This window comes from Ochlerotatus camptorhynchus, unplaced genomic scaffold (assembly GCF_037179485.1).
Source record: "Ochlerotatus camptorhynchus isolate MF236.1 unplaced genomic scaffold, CSIRO-AGI_Acam_v1.1 ptg000370l, whole genome shotgun sequence".
Classification (NCBI taxonomy): Eukaryota; Metazoa; Arthropoda; class Insecta; order Diptera; family Culicidae; genus Ochlerotatus; species Ochlerotatus camptorhynchus.
In genome coordinates, this window is record NW_027040858.1 from 5,984,383 (window position 1) to 6,008,376 (window position 23,994).

The 23,994-nt window shown below is 37.1% G+C and overlaps 1 protein-coding gene across 1 annotated transcript in view; it reads right to left on the reverse strand.

Annotated features, from left to right (window-relative positions):
* LOC135710126 (F-BAR domain only protein 2) overlaps window positions 1–23,994 on the reverse strand; it is a 103,627-nt gene that overhangs the window by 5,588 nt on the left and 74,045 nt on the right. The window contains exons 9-12 of the mRNA XM_065232614.1: window positions 17,323–17,538; window positions 9,602–9,710; window positions 9,354–9,532; window positions 9,122–9,294 (exon numbers count right to left, since the gene is read on the reverse strand). Of these exons, the coding sequence (XP_065088686.1) occupies window positions 9,122–9,294; window positions 9,354–9,532; window positions 9,602–9,710; window positions 17,323–17,538 (677 nt within the window). The remainder of the gene's footprint in view (window positions 1–9,121; window positions 9,295–9,353; window positions 9,533–9,601; window positions 9,711–17,322; window positions 17,539–23,994) is intronic.

Consider the following 23,994-nt stretch of genomic DNA (forward strand, 5'->3'; position numbering starts at 1 on the left):
AATTGGGTCCTGATTAGCCTCCCAAAAATTGAACTAATTTATTAAGAAACTGACTTGGCACAAACGTTAAGTTTATATGATATGGCAATTACTATGGAAAACCAAATTTTTTGTTCATATCTATCTCAAAATTCATCATTTCATTCTGCGTTTAAAAATGATAGCTGTACTTGTACGAAATTTTCTCAGTTACAACTTTGTTCAATATCACTTTTTAATTAGGAACGCAAGTTATTAATGATTCGAGTCACTGAGTATGATTATGGTCAATTAACTGCTCAGTAGGCAACAATGGTGTTTTTGCCGCGTTGAATAGAGCACAAAAATCATGGCTACTTACTATGCCACACTGCAGAATACAGTGTTGTCCACAAAACAGTTGCTTGATCATGCCATAAGATTATCAATCTCTTAAACAATTAATAACTATTTAATTTGAGTCTGGCTAAAAAACATTTTTCTGTAAATTTGTAGCTGAGAAAATTTCCCATAATAATAGCTTTAGAACTTTTTAACAGTGGCAATATCTGGAAAAATGGCAAGAAGAAAATGAACACAAAGTTTGACTTTCCATAGTAATTTCTATATAAACATCAAATGGTTTGTGCCAAGTCAGTTTCTTACCAAAAGAGTTTAAATTTTAGAAGGTTAGTCAGGACTCGATTTGGAACCGATTGAGCACTGTGGAGCAAAAATTTCGAATTTTGCATCAATCTAACGGTTACAGTAACAGTGAATTTTATTGTTATTTTTATGTTTATTTACAGGGACACTATCTAAAGCAGAAAAAAAAGTAAATTAGCTACTGAAAAAAAAAAATCGCGGAGATAAAACATAACTCAGAAATCAACTGATATAGTTACAGTGGATGTTAAAATTAAATCCAATAATATCCAGCATCAGCGTTGAAATGCATTATATTTTTTTTTTTAATGGCTAAGAAGGTTGAGCAGTTATAGCACAGACAAACAGACATAACACATTGAATGTTTCTCAATGTAAAACATCGTCGCTAAAACATTACCGCCATCTGTTGAGTACACTGTGGTAGGTAGTCCGCTGAACAGATGGCGGTAGTTTGTAAACGTCAAACGCAAGGGAATTGACTATGCGCGCCACAGGTGGCGTTACTACCAACTACGATACTTTTGAATTGACCGTTAAATGCTTGTTCGACGAAGAACTTGCGAGTGTTATGTCTGTTTGTCTGTGGTTATAGTAAAACAATTCTTATTTAATAATTGTTATGTGAAACATTCCAATGTTACGGGACACCATGAGGAGCAGACTTTGATTAACATTTTGAGCCCGCTATCGGAAATAAGCTTTATGACCATGTTCACGCCGAACGTGAACTGCATTTGATTAATAATATTTTGACCCCCATGGTCACCCATAGTACAGAAAAGATTCTCGTTCTTACTCTCCAACTCGGCTATATGCAGCACACAGCAGATCGACGTCCATACGATGAGAAACAATAGTTTCATCGTCTGGGACATTTCCACACGGCGAATGAGAACAACTCAAATTTGAGTTTAGTTCACTCATAATCGCCAAAAGTGCAGGAACTCAGCGATGAGTTAATTTGCCTCATGTTTTTCCAGGATTTTCCAGGGAAAAATTCCCGAATTTGAGAAAAAAAGATTGGATTCACTCAGTCTATTGGTACTACTCCGAGACTGAATAAAATTTTCGTCAATTTCCTCATTTTCCGGCAGATTTTTTAGGTTTTCCACAGGAAACCATGAGACAAATTTTACTCATCGCTGAGTTCCTGCACTTTTGGCGATTATGAGTGAACTAAACTCAAATTTGAGTCGTTCTCATTCGCCGTGCACGCTTCTCACAAGCAGATCAAACCGGCCGTATACTTCGGAAACCCTTTACTCGTGACTCAAGGCTCGCTACAAGGCTACGCAAACTAACACCATCTTTGGGTTGGCGAATGTTTCCCCTATCCGATGATGCCGGTAATTTACGTTCGATTGGCGAGGAAAGCATAATCAACGTTTTGTTTATAAAAGTTCATAGTATGGTGCCCAATTGTTGGTCTAAAATATATTGAATTGGTTCCGCTTTATGATAGATCGAAATTCTATCCACCAGACTATGAATATAGCAACTATAGTTGGCACCCCTTGCCCACAGATCGGGAATGGGTGTAGTAATAAAGCAATTGTAAATATTGTAAAATAAATCTGGACTATTTTGTAATGTGAAGTTTGTTGTGTGTTTCCGTATTGATGATTACTGCACCCCAGGCCCTGAGTTTCGGCCAGTCTATTCCGGCGTCAACAACCAAGTGATTAAAGAAGTTTAAAATTATGCCTACTAAATGTACGTTCTGATGTGATATTCATTTAAGAATTTAAATTTAATTTTAATTTGGAGAAAAAAAAATAAAATGTTACGAATTACACTTAAAAACATTTCGTAAGCAACGCGTTATGCTTATATTCAAACAATGTTTAGCAAATGGTTTCCCGTTACGAAAATGCGGTCATCATGAATATGTTCATATTTTTAATTTTAGCGATAGTCAATCCATCAAAATATTTCAAAAATTTTCTAAGTTTGATTGATGAGCGTTTTAGTAGAATAATTATATACCTTATTACGTTTTTTTTTGTCCTTGGTTTATTTTGCGTTGATCTTGCTTTCCGTACTGAGCACCAATGATACCGACGCCAGGGAGGCAGCTCCCACACCTGGACCCATCAACTCATGAACCGGGGACAAACGGCTTTACCCAACAACCAATTCAAAGTCACAAATAAGCATACATATTGAATAAATGCTGTATAACAGTGTACAATGCTGAATGTCGATGCTGGTGAGGATGTCGAATTATGTGCTGAAAAAAGCTCATTGAGATCGATAGGATGCACCTTCGTTCCGCTGTTTGCTGTTTGTTTGAATACATTGGCGCTTTAATTCGACTGTTCTCAATCGATTTAATAAAATGCTTTATTTGACGTCTTATCAATTGTTTCTAGCTCCATTATTAGATTTCAGATTAGGTATTCAGTTTCAAGCAAGCTATTATTGAATATTGAGCAGCTCATGTGATGTATTCTAGGATACACACTTAGAAATAACTAATTTTACACGTGACGGAATCCATCTTTGACATAAAGGATGAGACGTAAACAAACATGTCATCTAAAATTAAGAGCTCCGAGATTGAACAGTTCGTTACTCGACGAACAATACGTTTGATTGAACTGAATGTTGGGTGGAGGATGGGGTATACCTCTCACCATCCCTCTCCAACAGGGGAGTTTGGTAAAGAGAGATGATCAACCCGATATGTACCTTCCTAAAAGTTGTCTTTGCTCGCTTTCTACTCTTCTATACACAATTTTCACACTGCCGTACTCTAACGGGAACTATCAACTTTATACTTTCATCTCCTCATCTATCGTATAAAAATTACAACTTTAGTCTGTTATTTGAAATTAGCATCTTCATCTATGGAAATCGTTAACTTCACGCAGAAGTAATACAAACAAATAGTTGAAGCACGTAATCATGTATATCAACAATATTGTTTTTAGTTTAATATAGGGTCAACCGAGAGGTTATAAAGGTTCGCATTCGGAGGCAAAAAATCCTAGATCAATTATTCAGCATCCGAATTAGACGTAACAACAGCCAAATGAAAAGTAAAATAGTCGCATACAACGGTATTGAATGTTTTTAGAATCGGTTATCCGGTTCGGTAGATATGACCGGAACAAGATCTGAAAATCACGGTTTTTGAAAGCTAAGTCGTGTTTCTCAGCAACCACCAGTGTTGGTAAATTATCAAAAAATCAAATCTCACCAATGCCCAAGATCACGCTTGATTTTCGTAGACAAATATCAACAAGCATCCAGCTGCGGTTGATTTTGCAAGCTGTGATATCGCAGCTCGGAATATCAAGCAAACAAAACTCACCAGCTGCAAATCTCAACAAACTGTGGTGAGATTGAGTTAAATGTTTTTTGCTTTACACCCGAATGCAACCGAAACTTCCATAACGGCTGGCAGCAGTCACGTCGTGTGAACAGTGAAAAGAGATAGCATCATTCTACCTTCTCTTTCTAAGAAAACGATGTGCAATGGAATCATTTTTGTGTCTAGTCAACTCTCCGCTCCAATCAATATCAAGCATAATATTTTGTTCCAATATCACGCGTGATATTGAGAGCGTATAAGAGTGGAAAAATTTAATTTGATTGATGATTGTTCCAACACTGGCAACCACTGAACTGAATCGGACACGACAACCGTCAAATGCAAGGTATCATGATTTAATATAACTCTATTGCATAGTTGAGGAATCGTTTAACTGGTTCGGGAGATATGGCCGGAAACGAATGAACCGCATAAGACGAAACAACCACCACCTGAAACGTATCATGATCTCATAGAATGCTGTTGAATATTTTGGAAATCCATCAACTGGTTTCGAAGATATTACTGGAGCAAGTTCCGGTGTGTATTGGAAATGAGGCTAAAGTGGACCCCACACGATTACTTTTATTGACAATAATCGTATTGTCAATACATTCTATATTGACGTCAATATATCGTGATTGACAATATTTCTGAATTCACATCATCAATATTATTGTCAATAATTCCCCTTCGCGTCAATATATTGATGCGTGTGGGGTTTGCTTAAAATCGACCTGAAACGTGTTAAACCCATCATGCGGCACAGTGTTGGCAAAATCAGCAATCAATTGATATTTTTCCGCTCTCATGCACTCGCAATATCACGCGTGATATTGGAACAAAATATCATGCTTGATATTGATTTAACAAGCTCCTTTGATATTGCGAGACTATTCACAACGTGCAAAAATCAAGCTGAGAGTTGACTCGACACAAAAATGATTCCGTTGCCCAGCGTTCTCTTAGAAAAAGATAGTATAGTTTGCTATTTCTTTTTACTGTTCACCTATGGCAGACACGAAGTGACTGCTGCCAGCCGTTATGGAAGTTTCGGTTGCATTCGGGTGCAAAGCAAAAATCATGAAACTCAATCTCACCACAGTTTGTTGAGATTTGCTACTGGTGAGTTTTGTTAGCTTGATATTCCGAGCTGCAACATCACAGCTTGCAAAATCAACCGCAGTTGTTTGCTTGTTGATTTTTGTCTACGAAAATCAAGCGTGATCTTGGACATGTTCCGAATACCCCCGAAGAAGTGGCCAGTTTCTAACTTGTATCAAAACCCGATACCTTAAATCACATGAGAATACAAAAAGAATATCATTGGTAGTCGTATTGAGAGTCCAAAATCGCATTGGTCACACCCGGGCTCGTTTGGGGTTCCTCCGGGGAAGTGGCCATAATTTGACTTGTACTAAAGCCAATCACGCGACACTTCAACGTACATGAGAATTCAAAAAGAATATTGGCCACACCCGTACATGTTCCGGGTATCCTCGGGGAAGTGACCAGCAACTGACTTGAACTAAAACCTATCAAGCGGTACATAAAAAATTACATGATGGTCGCGCACGAGCAGAACTTCCCTACGTTGTGTGAATAGATGGTGAAAATAAAACACGGTCGTTTATCGGGCCATCCTGCCATGGCAGAGGCATGCGAACTATTGAAATTATTTGCAATCTTTACAATAGAACGGTAGGCATGATAACACTACGCTTGCGGCACTTGTGTGTTTATATGAGTATTTGGGTAGGGTAGTTGCACACGTTTTGTACAAACACATGATAATCCAAAAATAAAACTATTAGTACGCATATTGGCTGCCCAGGACCACATAGGCCAAACCTTGGCATGTTCCGAGATCCTTCGGGGAAGTGGACAGAATCTGACTTGAACTAGAACCCATCATGCGACACATGAGAGTGCAAAAATAAGACCATTGGTAGTCATATTGAGTTTCTAGGATCACATTGCACATTGCACATACACCCGGACATTATTCGGGTGACCCAAGGAAGATGCCAGAATCTGACTTGAATTAAATCTCATAATGCGATATATAACATTGTATACAGACGAAGGGACAGATCACACCATAGGTGGATAAATTCAGGTTTTTACAATTAATACAACTAGTGCATATAACCAAAATTAAATACGCTTCTTATACATATAAAGGGTGTTACCATCAAAATTTGGTCAAACAAAAATGCGGGTAAATTGAATAATTTTCAAATTATTTTCCTTTTTTAAGTTCAATTAGTATAACGTACAGACAAAACAGCTAAGCTTCCGGTTGACCGAATCCGAATTGCCGGGTCTTTCGTTTAACTCCTGCCATCAGATTCTGTACAGCCACCTCGTCCACTTTGTTCGCCGCAAAACGCCAGTTTGCCTTAAACTGCTTCCAACAGTTTTTTGGCTCTTCTTCAGGTTTCGCTTGACGATGGCCTAATATTGTTCTATTGGTCGGAGCTCTGGCGTGTCTTGTCCTTGGACACCACCGTAATGACAGGATGCCAAATCCAGCCAAAACAGCACGGAACAATCGTGTTACTTCAGAAAAGGCAGCAGACGTTTTTCCAGAAACTCGTTCACGTAAATTATCAGCTGACGGTCCCGGTTTCAATAAAAATGTCGGTTTTTAGGCCACAGGTACAGATAGCCTGTCAAACCAAATATTTTTTAGCGAACTTCACGGGTAGTCCTCGTATTAATTGAGCTTTTTGTATGTGATTAGTGTCAACTACTGTCAACCATATACTAGTTACCTACACGCAGGCAAAAGAACGTAAGAATTCCATAAGAAATTCTATGAAAAATAATGTTGACAAAAAATAATAAATCGTAGCAGACTGGAACCGAACCATGGACGTTGAGATTACGGAGCTCGTGTGTTGACCACTCGTCTTTCAACGCTTAAGAAAATGAAATGACTAAAGGCGTATAAGAGCTACGTTATGTTAGACAAAAATCTTTCATAAGTCGCGCTTATGAAATTCATATTTGTCGTTCATAAGTCGAGTCTTATGAAATTCTTAAGTCTATTTGACTCAGTGTATAGAACATCTATACGGCGCTATTCGATGGATTCCCGTATTTTTTTTCCGTCGATCTTGTTTTCCGTGCTGAGCACCAATGCTACCGACGCCAGGGAGGCAGCTTCCACACCTGGACCCTACCTAACGACCCATCAACTCATGAACCGGGGACCAACGGCTTTACTTCCCTTCCGAAGGAAGACGTGATCAGAGATGTTATACCTCAGAACATCCCGGCGGCGCCAACTGGGATTGAAACCAGGTCTGCTGGGGTGAGAGGTAATCACGCATGCATTTTTCTAACCAGACGAACCTTATTCTATCATTATTTCTTTGATTCTGTTAAACTCTTCCTTCTCCAAATTTCACTTATTTACAAACGATGGCTAGTGTAAAACAATTCACTACTCAATGAAACTTCAATAAATTACATGAGAAGATTCATTCTACTATCCTTTAAACTATTTGCCTCCCCAAGCGGACCCCCCCCCCCCCCCGCGACATAATTGTTCCATGAATTCCATGAGTTCAATTTTCCCTATCTCATTATTTTATTTTGTCCTAACTATCTTCGTTAACCTGATAATTAAATCTTGTCTTCGTCCGCCTTGAATAAAACTTTTCTGTTACTAAATGCTGTTGAGTAAGTTGTTCAAACACGGTTACATGATTCTACCGCAACGTGCCCTATCATGGTAAATGGTATTCCTAAATGCCACAACAGAAGCACACCACGATCCAAAGTCCATTCATCATATTCAAAAATGAAGCAATATATAAGATAATTTATGATATAGGATATAGGTAATATAGGTAGCGCTTAGATCTAATGTTGGGCCTACTAAGCACAACCCGCCCTTTGCATCTATTTTTCGAGTGGATTTTTTTCACAAAATGGAATGCAGATGACTTCTAAATTTACGTCGTACCATAAGATTTGAATTGTTGAGATATTGTTAAAAATCTAACACGGCTTCTTGACTCCAAACTAGGCCTATGGATTCTAAATTCGGCCTAACGCATAGAAAGGCCATTTAAACGCCATTGAATTCGCTTCGGCCTATCGGATGAAGATAAAAATTGATTCGGTCGGAGCACTGCTTTTGTTTTTGAGAATAATGGGTGCAAACATTCATACCACGCGTTCTCATTGACTTCGTTCGGTAGGTTTTTAACTAAAGTATCTACCAAATGCATAATTGACTTGTTAACTCTGAATTCATGGATTTATTTGAAGACCCAAAATGGGCGATTAGCTTGAAGTAGCTCTACCCTAGTTTTGGTTTTCAATGATAATTAATTAATAAATAGCAACGAAAGTATGTCACGCAATTTAAAACTGCACTTTTAATCCTTTCCCTAAATTATTTGATATGAAGAGTTCTAGATTGTTTCTAGCTTCAAGGTGCCACATGTTACGAACGGGAGGGGACTTTTTAAATCATTTTCTGAGAAAAATTTCAAAAAAATACAAGACAATTGACACCGTCCACCAGCTGGAGCGGGAATCGAACCCTTACTTCGTGTCACTCTCAATTCGTTTGAACGATGATTTTTGTCAATTTAAAGTGTACAAGATTTTAAATATTTCATAAGTTTTTAACACGTTTTTTTAGATTTTTGTATTAAGAAAAATGTTTCCAATTTTAGCACAATTGTGAAAGATTGCCCATAACAAACAATAATGAAAATCGGAAAAGGTCGAGTCTGATCGATTCGCCATTTGGCGTGGAACTGCACTATTCAAACTGTGATCAAAATAATCTCACAGATCACAACTGCGACAAATTCAACAAAGTATATTTACTCTACGAACAGGACTGATAAAAACTGTCTTCAAATCGTCAATTCGCGGCATAATAAAGACTCCGAACAAAAACTAGATGAATGAATTATGTTTTCAACCGAACAAGTCTAGCAAACACTGAAGTCAACGTGTCAACGAAGATCAAAAACACTACTAAATCAACTAACTGTATAACAAAAACTCCTTCAAAATTCACACAACCGATTCCAAATACGAATAGCCAAACTACACTCACTCAGCTGCGGTGCACGCAACGATACGAAGCGAATTTAGCGTATTAGCGAGAATACACAACAAACATGCGTAAACAAACGGTAAACTTACCGACGAGAGTGCCCCTATCGGCGAAAGCGATAAATTCTCCACCGTTGCCCGCAACTCGTCCACACTGGCCGATATGGGCGCCACTCCGTTGTTCAGCGGCTTGATTTCCACGTGAATCTTCCGTTCCTCCCGTTCGTCGTCGCTATCGCTGTCGGAGCTGGAGTAGAAGTTATCTGAAAACACATGGAAAAATTAATCTTCCAAATGAATGGGTAGCACACTCAATACTCACTACTCTTCTCGGTAATGGTCGCACTGTCCCACGTGGTTTCACGTGGCTGTATGCTGTAACCGTCCTCGTCGACTTCGGTCGTCGCCGTCGGAGCCACATTACCCGTACTGACCGCGGAGGTCGTCTGCAGGTTGCTACTGGCCGCATCTGCTGCTTTCACTGTATCGTCCTTATCCTCGCTAAGACATAAGAAATCAACATTCACTCACAAATATTTTGACGAAAAATTCCACCTGCTAGGCACTTACGCATCGGAGAGCTTCTCATCTTTGGCACTGGAGTTTTCGGTGGAGTCTTTCTTCTTCTTGGTCTTTTTAGACTTTGCCTTCTCCCGTCGACTCCGCAGGAAGCCGGAAACTGTCATCGGTAAATGGAAATAGGGGAAATCATTTTGTAAAATTAGTTATCTCTAGCTCGAAGTGGGTCAATCGAAGATTGAAAGTGTAAGGGGGAAAATCAAATGAAACTAAAACTAAAAGTCGGTGATGTAAATCTAGAAAAACTAAAATAGTGATTAAGCAAGAAAAAGGAAAAACTCAAGCGATTAAAAGACAAATTAGTGTTGGATTAAAATCAAGTTATAAAAAATAAACCATCACAAAATCAGAGCAACAGTTACAAATGCCAATCAAATGAAACAGATAAAAAAAAAAACAACAGAAGAGTAGAAGCGCACGCTGCCATTGTAGCAATTATGTGTAGGTGTGCAACTAGTTAGGTTCTAATAGGCAAGCTCCACATTCCGCATTCTTTTTAGCGAAGCACAATTACTAAAAGGTTATTGTTCGATCTACCTCCTAGGAAAAAAGAAAAAGAAAATATGAACCTAGAATGCAGCTTCAGCGAAATGCAAACACAAACCGCCTCGAGCAACTTACCGTTATTGGATATTTGTGCAAAATACAACCAAATGGTATCAACTGCTACCGGGAGAGGAAATCAAACGTGGTTAAGTGTGTGCGTGTGAGTGTGGGTGGGTGTTCTGGAAGTGAGTTACTGATGCAACATTTCAAGTTTTATCGAAGTTTTGATATGATAAAACCCAAATCGTTACCTGGGATGACGAGTGTCGAAAGTTGACCTGAATAGCCGACGGAAATTCGACTAAGAACGATGCACTTACGTTTTTTAAACAGAATTAAAAGGCTATCTGAGTAGAATGACTAATTCTGAGGTGAATTCCTAAAGAACTCTGAACGGTATCTATAGCAAGGGAAATCCAAGCAATTTTAAAAGATAATTAAAGACATAGAATTACAAAAATTCCTCTGTTGAATGCAACCAGACAGAACTAGCATAGAGGTAGCTCTAAGTAAGACTAGAAGGTCCCGAAGAAACTGCTCAACTTTTTGGCTCAGCTCTGGTACTCTCTTCGGTCCCAAGCTAATCGATTCACCCCTCGACACATAGGAAAATCCACTAACCCCTCATTTTATCTGTCAATCTTTCATACCGAATCAAAACAAACATTGTGTAGTACTAGAATTTTGACTAGAATGGGGCACGTTAATCGATTTGCTTGGGATCAATAGGCAAGTCAAGTAGTGAGCCAATTTAAAATCGTTAGTTTTGTATTGATTTTTGGAACTAGCGTTCGGTGGTACACTGAACGAAAACATCCGCAATACTTCGAATGATTAACAATATGCTTTCGAATTTTCGATGATTGCCTTATGGTTGAATTCGTCATCAGCTGATGGGCATCCATATGACTGTCATCCAAATAAAGGATGCAATAATACATACAGCACTCAGAGGAAACAATTGAAGAATAGGATGACTTCCAAATGTTTCAAATTAGATTTATAATTCGATTGTTTACATTTTCATTTCGAATATCCATCATGGATACATAAATCGTTTGTTGGTAGAAGAGTCTTTCTCCACCATGAAATATACAATCTTCGTTTTCCACGCTTTACCAATGTTCGTACTACCTCTGATAGCGATGACTAGGTTTCCACTTCGTTTGTCAGCTCTCGTTCGATAGAATTATTTACATTGGATGATTTGTGTTATGGGGCTGAACAAATACCATTTGCATTTCAATTTGGGCTGACAATCATTCAACTGAGTTCCTGCACTTTATGTGATTTATGAGTAAATGCGGTAGCAGCCAATGTTTGAAAGTTTTTTTTTGTATAAAAACTGCACTGCACTTGGCACGCAACTTTTCAAATAGTTTAATCTACATTTATGACATTGATCGAGCAATAGTGCTAACTCCATTTTTTAACCCTAGGGACTCAATCAAATTTGAAATGAATTTTCATGATTTTATTTGCGTAAATAGGGGAATTTACGTATTCTCGGCAACCTAAGCAGCGACCTTCTTTCTATAGCCTTTTTCTATAAGGAACGCACACATATGCAGTATTGGTTTGTTTACAATCTTTTGCTGCCAGCTGCTCTAACAATTTCAGTCGAAAGAATTGTCAAAAACTGTTTTGAAACGCTTTTACAAAGCTCCAATCTTCTCTAGTGAGAGCGAGTATTGTCGGCAACCAGTTTTTCTTCGGCAACCGTTCCATTTGAACTGCATGTAAATCTGCTGTTCTATTATCGGCAACTCGAAATCAGCTACAATTTGTAGTGCGTGTGTTGCATTTCAAGAAAACCTTGCTAGATTGCTTTGTTTAAGTGGTAAAAATATAGTTAAATTGAAGCTGAAAGCATAAAGAATCGTTTGCATGCATTCAGCGAAGTGTTTTCTTAAGAAAATCTAGTGAAAATAGTGTTTCAATTTGTGTTGCCGAAAATAGTCTGTCATGCCGAAGCCGTCATTTCCCCTATATGGGTCATTCCAGCTCAAGTAAAAGTTGTGGTCGATGTCACCGATTTGAGCCAAACTTGGCCAAAACGCTTATTTTAGCATTCTAAACAAACCCCTTTTTTGATTTTGCTCTAAAATGCCTAGATCCTTCTGGGCTACAACCCAATGTTTTTAAAAATTTCAACTTTCAGAAGAGATTACTCCACAATCAAATAAGCAATTCTTGATCTTAGAACGTCAATTTGAAGGTTTTTAAATCTAGATTCTTAAAAGTGTACCCACATTTTGTTTTTGTTATAGTAACTATAGTAAACAGGCTGATTACCGGCAGGTATCCAAATTGTCAAATTGGATTTTTTATTTCTTAATATTTTGGGCTCAAATTTTTTCACTATACTTTGGAAAACTCTTCTACTTGATGTGTTTACAAGGGCAAATGATTTGGGCAAATCGTTTTTGCGATATAACCAGATGAGTGAGTGGTACTTTTGAACCGGTGGCACCGACTGGGATTGAACCCAGGACCTTTGGGGTGTGATGCCCAATACTCCCTTGGAATTTTTCACTGAAATACTTTCTTGTTGTCCCTAGAATTCATTCTAAAATCTCCTCAAAATTCTATTCATAGTTCTTGAAAGTGACTGCATCCTAAAAATCTACTACAGTCCAAGGGTCTTGACATTTCTTCAAGGTCTAGAATCTTGTGTTTCCGAAAAGAGGACGAAGTATATTTGTACCGATGTGTCATCAAAATTCCCGGTTAACTGGTCACCCTAAAAAAAATTGTTTGTTATTTGTAGTGAATATGTGCAAACTTCGCTAAAAAAATATTATTTAGGCAATAATGAATTTCAAAAAGGAAACCGAACTAATTGAAAACCATAACCATTGTTTTGCGACAATTCAGGTCAACTTACAAGCAAATTTCCATGAAAGAGTGAATTAATGATATGAAGAGAAAAAAATCAACACCGACTACTGTATCATTCAATTTTAGTGTAACAACAATATACTAAAAAGTAAAAATACTGAACAGAACAAAAACAACTCTTCCCGCCCACTGAAAGAGAAAGAAACGTTAAAAGAAAGACAGCACTACTAGTGTAGGGGTTTATGCAAGCAGTATGTCTAGTAAAGCACATCAATTACAAACGATCTGATGGTTGCGCTATACTGAACCCATTGTGAACAGAATGAAATAAGTGTGTAATGATGACGCTGTATACTGAATGCTTGTCATCGCGAGCCTAATCTTAGTAAACAGATGGACGGTTTCACGCTGTGAGAGTGTGTTAGATGAAACGTATCGAAAGGGAGAGGCTACTAATGTAATCAGTTTTATCCGAGTGATCCGGTGGCAATGCCATGCTGAAAACAGAGGGTTTGATTCGCGATACTCCCGAAATGTTTCTCGCGGATTGGAAGTGTTCTCCACTACCCACCTATATTCTAGCGTACAGAATCATAAGTTCGCAGTCACCCAGACATAACACTTCACTTAATTAACGGTCGGTTAAGTCTCATCTGCTATGGAGTTTGAGCGTCATCTGCTATGGAGTTTGAGCGTAGAGCCCTCCACAGAGTGGATAGAAGATAGACAATACTGTTTTATGGATGATGTTCTACGATAAATAATATTCACAGTGTACTTAATGTGCTTTACCAATTGGATTCTTTAATTTTTAATAATTTACTGGTTTTCATAAATCATCTGAAAGGGCTTCTTTTTCTGAGCACAACGATATATTTATCGACTCCATAGACTTTCATCTCGATTTTTAAATCAAGATTTAATGCAAAATAATAACTTCACTGTTTGACACTAAACTATCAAATTGACCATACAAAGTCCCACCGAGGGGCGCTCAGATGGTGATTTTTACTAATGTTATCGCACTTATTTAAAATAGTTCCAGTGAACCAAAATGGATGAAATTTTGGATTTCGGTTACATTTTTAATGCAGATTACGAATATGCATTTACCTCAACACCCTTAAAGAACCCAATTGGGTTGTTTAGGCATATCGAGTTAAATGGATATTCGTAGTCTGCATTAAAAATGGAACCGAAATCTAAAATTTCAACAATTTTGGTGCACTGGAACTATTTTAAATAAGTGCGATAACATTAGCCAAAATCACCATCTTAGCACCCCTCGTTGGGATTTTGTATGAGAGTAAACTGTCGACTAGTAAATTTAGCGTTAAAAATTAAAAAAATTAAATCTTGATTTAAAAATCGAAATACATGTCTATGGGGTTGATAAAAATATCGTGTGCCCAGAAAACGAAGCTCTTTCGGATGATGTATAAAAACCGGTATGTTTTTCAAAATAAAAACAACCCAATTAAGCGAAAACAATACGCAAGTCGTGGTAGTAAGCGTAAGAAGTTTATCAACGAGTGCCAGTTATGATTCTGAACGCTGGATATCGCCCGATGAGAGAAGATGATTCAGTTTCGACGAATGAGAGCACGAAAGAAATTTGAACCATTTGGACGAACTTTGAGAGAATCTAAACATAATCTGTTTATCTTGCAAGCTTTAAAAAAACTATTGGAAAATGATTTTGGATTTTGTAAAAGAGTAACTTATGTAATTTTATGAGTTAATAGTTTGTCTAGCTTTGGAGAGTTTTTTTAATAATTTCCACTAAAATGTTAGGTACTCATTGTTTCAATTATTGGATTCCATAAAAAATGAGCCAAATCAAAGCTTTTTAGTCATTATTACAGTTCAGTTGCATATTCACGTAAAACAAATTAACATTTTCAAGTCAAATAAAAAAAACTTCAGATAAGACCTTCTCCGATTTGAATGTAACACAACATTGTTTGTTCGGAGGCAAACCAGCCGTTAGGCTAAAAAACTCTTAAATTAAGTCGTAAAAAAACATTGTTTGTTATGGTCATCATTCACATTTTTTTAATCGGCCATTTTGAAGCTTGCAAAAAACTTCAAAATGGTGTATTTGATATTTTTCAACAAATCATAACTCGAAATCGTTACTTTCAATGACGTCTTTTTAGGAAAAATCCACACAGTTATTTTTTTTAGTAATTTTCGACAAGGTTGCAAATACTCATTTCAGCTAAAACAATGTTTTTTTTTTTAATTATGAAATAATAAGATGCTATGATCATATTTTGAATAGGTAAGATTGCAAGAGGTTGCAAAGAATGTGTTTGACATATTAAAACTGTTTATTTCACTTCATGAGAGTCACAATCAGCGATTTTTCACACACTCACTCACTCACTCACTCACTCACTCACTCATTCACTCACTCACTCACTCACTCACTCACTCACTCACTCACTCACTCACTCACTCACTCACTCACTCGCTCACTCACTCACTCACTCACTCACTCACTCACTCACTCACTCACTCACTCACTCACTCACTCACTCACTCACTCACTCACTCACTCACTCACTCACTCACTCACTCACTCACTCACTCACTCACTCACTTACTCACTCACTCACTCACTCACTCACTCACTCACTCATTCACTCACTCACTCACTCACTCACTCACTCACTCACTCACTCACTCACTCACTCACTCACTCACTCACTCGCTCACTCACTCACTCACTTACTCACTCAGCGATCAGCAAATTGCTGATTGTGACTCATAGAAAGCAAAATTTACAGGTTTTATGTTTCAAACGACAAGTAAACTTGTCATCATACCATCTTTTGGTTTTATTATTCCGAAAAGCATTATTTTAGCTGAAATGAGTATTTGCAACCTTGATTTTTGATAAAACGTAAAAAAAATTGTTCAAAAATTAGTTAACAAAAAATGACCCTTTTCAATAGCTTTGAACATTTTTCACTGAATAGCTTATAAAAAACAATACCTTCTGTTAAAAAAATTTCCATTTGGACTCTTAAAAATTACAAAAATCCTTGAGCAACAACCTTTGAACAAATGTTAAAATTTTTTTGTTTAACAGTTTTTTTTTGTAAAATTTTGTACAGAAAAGCTTTTTTAAGACTCTGAAAATCGTTGTCCAAAGTTGTTTTTCAAGGATTTCTGTAAAATTTTAAGCGTCCAACATGAAATTTCCACAAAAGGTAGCATTTCTTACAAGCTTTTTAACACTCCGAACACGATGCCTCCGGAAAAATGTGTAACGGCAAACTTGCAATGTTTGAAAAATCATAACTCAGACATTTATTGACAAATTTCAAATTTACAGGCTCCATTTGAAACTGCAGACTTTAATGATTTATTCGGCATCAGAAGATTTAAAATCTATTGATAAATTGCTGAACAATGATTTTTCAAACATTGCCAATTTACCGTTACATATTTTACCGGAGGCATGGTATTCGGAGTGTTAATGAAAAATAATCAAAAAAAAATATTTTTGTAACTTAAGTACGATTTTCAAGTACATTTTTTTTGGATTTTTACCCATGATTACTTGAATTTTTTTCGGAGCATATTTTTCCTGAACCTTGTAGCAGACGTCATCTCGATTGGAAGTGTCGATTTCTAGTTATGATTTGTTGAAAAATCTCGAATGCGCCATTTTGAATTTGTTTTGTGAGATTCAAAATGGCCGAATCTTACCCTAAGATTCTAAGCCAAGAAGATCTAAGTCTAAGAATGGATGACCATAACAAGTTTCATGCAAATCGGAGAAGGTTGCATCAGATCGATTCGACATTTGGCGTGGAACTGTGTTTTGTTAAATATATCTCCCAAAACTAAAGAAAACTAAATCTCATTTCGCAGATCAATCTGGTTAACGAAGAAAATTATGGAAACACGAAATTTAAAAATAAAACCTACAAACCAAAGATTAAATTCTACATGTGAAGACTAATCTACGTACTTTATGATTAAAAATGTCTACGAAAAAAAAAATACTACAACCACACCGAGAATGGCATTTGTACAGAAGTGTAACAATGTGTAATTTGAAAGAAGACTCAAAGGGAAACTTAACCGAAAGAAGAAAACTCTCACCAAAATTATGTCTCTGAAAAAATCACGTAGATTCATCGAAGAACGGAAAAGAAGAAAAAACCACGAAACCGAAGCCAATGATCAACGATCGAAAAGTGGAGTAAATTCAAAAGCCAAATTGCAAAGAAACAGCAAAATCAAAAGAAATCAATATTAAACTTTTTTTTTTCTTCTAAAGAGGAGAGTTTTAAAAAATCGAAATTTACACTTGGATCCCCTGAGCAACGCATTCCTGCCAATGAAGGTACTGGCCAGCCCGTTATTGGCATTTCCGCCGCCATTGTTGTTGTTGTTGTTGTTGTTGTTGTTTTGGACATCGTTGGGGCTGGTGGGAGCGGAAAGGGCCGTACCGCCACCGACCGTACTGGTGGACACCGAATCGGCACCGCCACTGGTCGTCGAATCGCGACTCTCTCGACTTCCTGCCGTGGTGATGGTGATGATGTGCGAGTATTTGTGTGTTTTGTTTGCGAAGAAAATGGCGGACATTGTCCGAAGAAAAACAAAAATAACAAGAATCAAGTAAATTTCCACATTGATGGTTATGTATTGAATTTTGAGGCAAAGAATAGAGAAGTGAAAAATCATACTCGGAACACGGTTTTTTCCAATGGGAAAATAAAAAAAATCGAAAGAAGAAAAGGTTTACGAAAAAAGAGAAAAGGTGAAAAATAGGACACGTGAAGTTCGAGTTGAAAAAGTCTCATTTTGTAAAGGGAAAAGGTCAAAGTCTAGTCGTCAAATAAAATGCAATTTTGGGAATCTAATGTCGTTTTCGTTTTTGCGGTGTAGATATAGGATGCACCTTTGTTTACAAACAAATGATGTTGAGCTGCCAAAGATTCGCGCTTATTGGCGTTGACGGCGACTCTGTAGCTCTTTACTCCTATGAGAAAATCCATAAGCAAACGTCAGACTGTGCGTGAAACATGGCGGACTTTGTACTATCCTTTCACTCCAACGAAAATTTTCTTAAGCTGGGTTTAGACAGGGCAAGTCAATTGATCAAGTCAGTTGAATTCAACTGACTTCAACGCGAATTGAACGTGTAAACCATGCCATTCAACTGACTTGATCAACTCACTTGAATTGAAAAAATTTGAACCAGGCTCGACTTTTCAAGCCAATTGAAATCAACTGAGTTGATCATTTGCCTTGTCTAGTCTAAACCCAGCTTTAAGCTGGGTTTTGACAGGGCAAGTCAATTGATCAAGTCAGTTGAATTCAACTGACTTGAACGCGAATTGAACGTGTAAACCATGCCATTCAACTGACTTGATCAACTCACTTGAATTGAAAAAAGTTGGACCCAGCATAAGTGAGTTGATCAATTGACTTGCCTAGTCTAAACCCAGCTTAAAGTTCCCAACTGAGTGTCACTATTGTCGGCAATCTGTTCCTATTCGGCACCCTTTGGATTTAAACTGCGTGTTAGTCAACTGTTCTCGGCAGCTCGAAATCAGCATTTTGTGGTGGGTATTTTTCATTTTAAAAAATCTGGTAAAATCTGTCTAAAAAAGTGAATTATAGGGGAAATGGCTCTTATGTTGGCGTATGGATCTAAGATTGGGCCCATCGCTAAAAATCTACTGTTTATCAATTATATCTAGACGAACGCGTCATTGAGACGGTACTAATGGATATTTTTGGTCGCTATTGAAAATTTAGTCGATTGCTGAATTTATGTATGGGCCCAAATTAGGGGCATTTAGGCCGGCATTACATCCATTTTCCCTATATAGATTATATAAATTGACAAATTCAGGAAGTGTTTTGAAATGAAAATCCAATAAAGACTTCAATGACAATACTTTTCCAATTTCCAACCATTATTCACTGAGTACATCTTCATTCGGCACCGGCGGCTTTCCTTAACGAAATGATTAATGAGTCAAACAACTTGTTGCCACCTCTTTGGTAATTCACTGCTAAGCAGTTCCACGCCAACTGATAAATCGATCTGACGCGACCTTCTACGTTTTGGTTGAAACTTACGTAATTGTTTTTAATTATCAATCATGTACATTTAAGTTAAAATTAGGCCATTTTAAAAGTAAAAAAAAATTCAAAATGGCGTAGGTTTTCATTATTTTTTTTTCGGTATAAACAAATATTTTTAAAAAATACCAAAAATTGTTATTTAATGATTTTTGTTAATTTGTAAGTATCCTACTTGAAAATTTCACTGCAGATAGCATTTTTCAAAAGCTTTTAAATAAAAAATATTCAAAAATATTGAAGAGGGTCGTTTTTTGTTACTTAAGTTTTAATCGCTTTTTTGGATTTTTACCCAAACTTACTTGAAAAATTTTACCCGATATATGTTTTTCCTGAATAGGAAACTGGAAGTGACACTCGAGAATCATTAACACTAAGTGCCATTCTCGAGTAATTATTATTTGTTTTAAAATATCGAACACGTCATTTTGATTTTTTTTACGAGATTCAAAATGGCCGAATTTCAGCTCAAATGTGAATAATTAGCCATACTTATCAATTATGCAACGCTTCATGCAAATCGAAGAAGGTCTAGTCTGAAAATTAATTTTGTTTTGCTATTTGGCCTGGAAATGCTCTGCTTTTTTACCCAGTGAATTTTTCGCTCCAAAAGGACATAAATTCACAAAAAAATTAACTTCAGATTGTGATTAGCTTCGGTACACCACCTGCGCTGTAATCAACCAACCAGTGTTACGTTGATTGTTTGGAAATGTGATTAGTGGCGAAAATTTGCAGCCTCCCCCTTATTTCACCCAGGCCAAGATCCTTCTTAATCCACAGTTAAGTTAATTAAGCCACAAACTACTTCGCAGTTCTTGCCGAGGCTAAACGACCCGACGGCAAACGGAATTGAACAATGTGATGGAAGAAACGAGAGAACGTTTGTCTTCCACTTCTCGGGCAGCATCAACGCAACAGTTGAAATTGGGAGGCAAATTAATTATGTTCCTTTGATTTGGTGCTAAATTAGATTGGATTGAGAAATTTCCGGCGAAAGAATTCGAGCAACAGGCACACAAACTGCCATGGAAAGTCTCTTATCTAAGTTTCCATCTAGAAGGTACTGGCTAGGAACTTTGATTTTTCAAAGAAAATGCGCTTTTTAAATACCTTGAGTAGTTTAGCTGTTTCAGTTATGGCGTATTATAATTCAGCTATGGCAACTTTTCCAGTCTTGTTGATATGTTATCTTTGCTGGTACCCTAAATATTCCTCAATAGTATTGGAGAATATCTCCTAAGTTTCATAAACCCCATGCTAAATGTTTATTTAACACACCCCTGAATGTATACCTTAAAACTGCTCTCCGCATAAGTCTGAAAAATTTAACAGAACAACCTGAGAAGTATTCTTATCTTACAAGCCTTTTTCTCAAAAAATCACATTTTCATGACAAACAATGAACCAAACGCTAAAAAAAGATGACCGTTTTGCTAAAATTACTCAAACTTCAAACTGGCTCTGCTAATAAAGGGCCGATAAATCAACAAATAGTTAGGGTTAGGGCGAAGACAACTAATCAAGAAGACTGGCAGCTCTTCCATTTTCTGATACGAACGCTATGAGACAGGTACAATCGCGTCATCTGCCGCTCAAAGGTAAATGCTTCGAACGAATTTGATAGCAAAGATTACATCCTCAGAAGAAAGGTTTGTGTATTTGCTCATTTTTCTATGCATTGCTTCCACCTTCACTCAAGCGCAGCGCTATCGTATTTGTCGCTTGAACTCTGGCAAAGTTGCAAGTCTTCTTGATATGATGTCTTTGATATAAAAAAAAATCACATCGATGCTAATTCACTAAAAATGTTCAACCAGCTCCAGCTCAGCACTCAAGCACCGAAGAGTGTGTAAATTTAATTAACACCAGCAGCACTCGGAGCAAAAAGGATAAATATGCAACAGAACGCAAGAAAATTGCGAGTCATACCGCTTCAGTTGCCCTGATAACGAATGAAAGCCACTAATTGCAGCAAATAAATAGCACAACACAGAATGCCAGATAAACACTTGAAAGCGACCGAAACTAAAAGGGGGAGTGTTGAGTTCGTCGCTTCCCTCGCCCGATAAGTCCCTGTGGTGGTTGTCAGAAGTCTGCGTTAAGAAATGTCCATTCCATGTCGCTTACGAGGTAGGTAGGAAGGCAGTAGTAAAACACAATTCAAGAATATTGTTGGAGCAATCAAACCTAAATCTAAAGAGAAGAACACTGGAAAACAAAACTGGTAAGAATAGGAATATTCAAAGAACAAGGGACGAACAGCGAGGAGATAAAAACACACCAAAACAATACTGGTCACACGACGGAAAAAAGTTGATGTTGCTAGCGGCATTGTTGACGCCAGTCGTGTGGTGTATGTGTGGGTGTGGTGTGGCTGTGACTGGGAGTTTGTCGTCTGGTTTTAGACAGACATTCAGTACACTTTAAAAGAAGGTAGTAGTTGATGTTAAACAGAAGTTGTTCAGTGGGTGGTTGCAAAAGAGTAAATGATATTAGGAGGATGGAAATTTGACCTAGAAAGCGGTGAATGGTAACACGAGAAAAGAGATGAAAGAAAATAAGTATAGCGAGAGGAATTAAACTTCAGAACCTTTCATCAAACACAAAATGGTTCGCAACTGACAACGGAAGCGATCGACAACTAATATGGTTGACAAATAGTTAGGTTAGATTGGCAGTTTTGAAAGATAAGTTAAAACAAAGAAATAGAAACAACAGAACTAATAAGTATTGAACGACAACAGTATATAGCGATTGGGGTGAGAAATGTGTTCGGGTGTTGTTGGTTGTGTTTGGCCAATAAAGCAGCCAGCTGTGGTGGTGTTTTCGGTTCTCAGTGGGTTGGTCCAGATTTGAATGTGACTGAAAGAAGTAGGATTTTTCAATGGTTGACGCCTGGAATTGCCCCGTCACTTTTTGAGCACCATTGGTTCGTTGCAACAAAAAAAAGGTCATTTCCAAAGTTGTTAGGGCATGATTTGGTTGCTGATTCTCGGAAAATGTTTGGCGGAATTTCAGAAAACAAACGACACTTCTGCTGAGATCTCAGTAAAATGTGTTGCCTGCTGTTGCAAATCTCTGCAAACAATTTCCGAGATGGTGAAACACGATGCCTCCGGTAAAATGTGTAATGGAAAACTGGCACTGTTTGAAAAACTATAGCCCAGCCATTTATAGACAATTTTCAAATCTATTAATTTCATTTCAAACTACATCATTTAAAGATTTAATCGGTATCAATAGATTCAAAATTTATCGCTAAATTACTGAGCAATGATTTTTTTTTAAATTGCCAATTTGCCGTTACAATTTTTTCCGAAGGCATCGTGTTTAAAATGTTAAGGAACTGAATGTTCAATGGACTGTAATTTCGTGGGATGTTATCAAAAATGTTGTAGGAGGAGATTTGGACATGATTTTCTCATGACTTCTTCTAGACAGGGGAATTTCAAAGATACATCATCCCTTTGATACACCAAAGAAAACGAATCATACATACAAATGAATTGTTATAGTTTTTCTACAGAAGAGAACGCTCAAGTCATATTAAAAAAGTTTTAGAGACACATTCGGTGTGTTTATTAAGTGGTGTATTGTAATAGAGGGGCTCGGTGGTCTTACAGCGACCGATTTTGCTTACTTAGCAGTGGAGCATGGGCTTGACCCTACTAGCGAAACTAGCATTTTCAGGGAATGTTCAGAGGCCTTGCAAAGGACGTTAAAAGAACCCAGATGAAGATTTTCCAGGATTTGATAAACTAGATGCAGAATTCCAGAAACATTTGAGCAATTCCACGCCAAATAACTAATCGGAAAAGCTTGACGTTCTCCGATTTGTGTGTTATGATGTTGGATCTTGTAAAATTTTAAAAATGGCGCCTTTGAAACTTTTCGAAGGTCGATTCAAAAATTCAATTTTATTTTCGCTATTTTGCCGGAACTGCTCATTCCGGAGAAGTTAGGAGGACTTCAAAAGGATTGTTCGTAAGATTTCTCGAGAAAACTCTAAACACTTTCAAACTAATTTCAATACAATTCATAGGGGAAATCAAATGAAGTTCGACGACAATGATCAATATGAACTTTATATAACTTTTACGAAAAGTTTTCAAACTTCTGGCTTCGGTAGAAGCTGAAGAGAAATATGGAGGTCTTGAAAAGATCTACCAACTTGTACAACGTGTTCATAACGGTCTGTCCCGTTTGGCATAGAGATCATTTTGAATAAAGTCGTTTGACATAATGGTCATTTAGCATAATAATGTGAAAATAGTATTTCAATCAGGTAAGCGTTCTATACTGAAACAATCATTTTTTTTTTATAAAAAGAACATTATTTTCTCTATTGAATATAGAGCAGTTCCAGGCCAAGTAGCGACAAAATAAACAAATTTTAGATTCTACCTCTCAGAATCCCAGGAAACTTCGCATAATTGTTCGATAGTGGGAATGAGCCAAAATTATGCTGGAATTCGGCCATTTTGACTCACGCCTGCGTGTTCGATATTTTTCAATAAAGCATTGCACGAAAATGGCTCATCTAATCGAAATGACGTCTCAAACAAAGTTGTAGGAAACTGGATTGCCTTTTCAAAAAAAAATACTACATATTTTCGTCAAAAAATTTAAAAAAAAACTGTTAATAACTTCCAAACCAAGATATTTTTAAGATTTATATACTTTTGTTTCTTTGAAAGCTTATAAAAAATGACAACTTTCCTGACATGGACACATTAGAAAGTTCCAAATTTGTGACGTTCTCCGATTTTGAGTAATTTTGAAGTATCCATTGTGTCCATTTAAAAAGCTTAGCATTTTCGATTAGCTTTAAAAACATAAGTGCAAAAATCATTAAAATTTACTTTATTTAAGTTAAG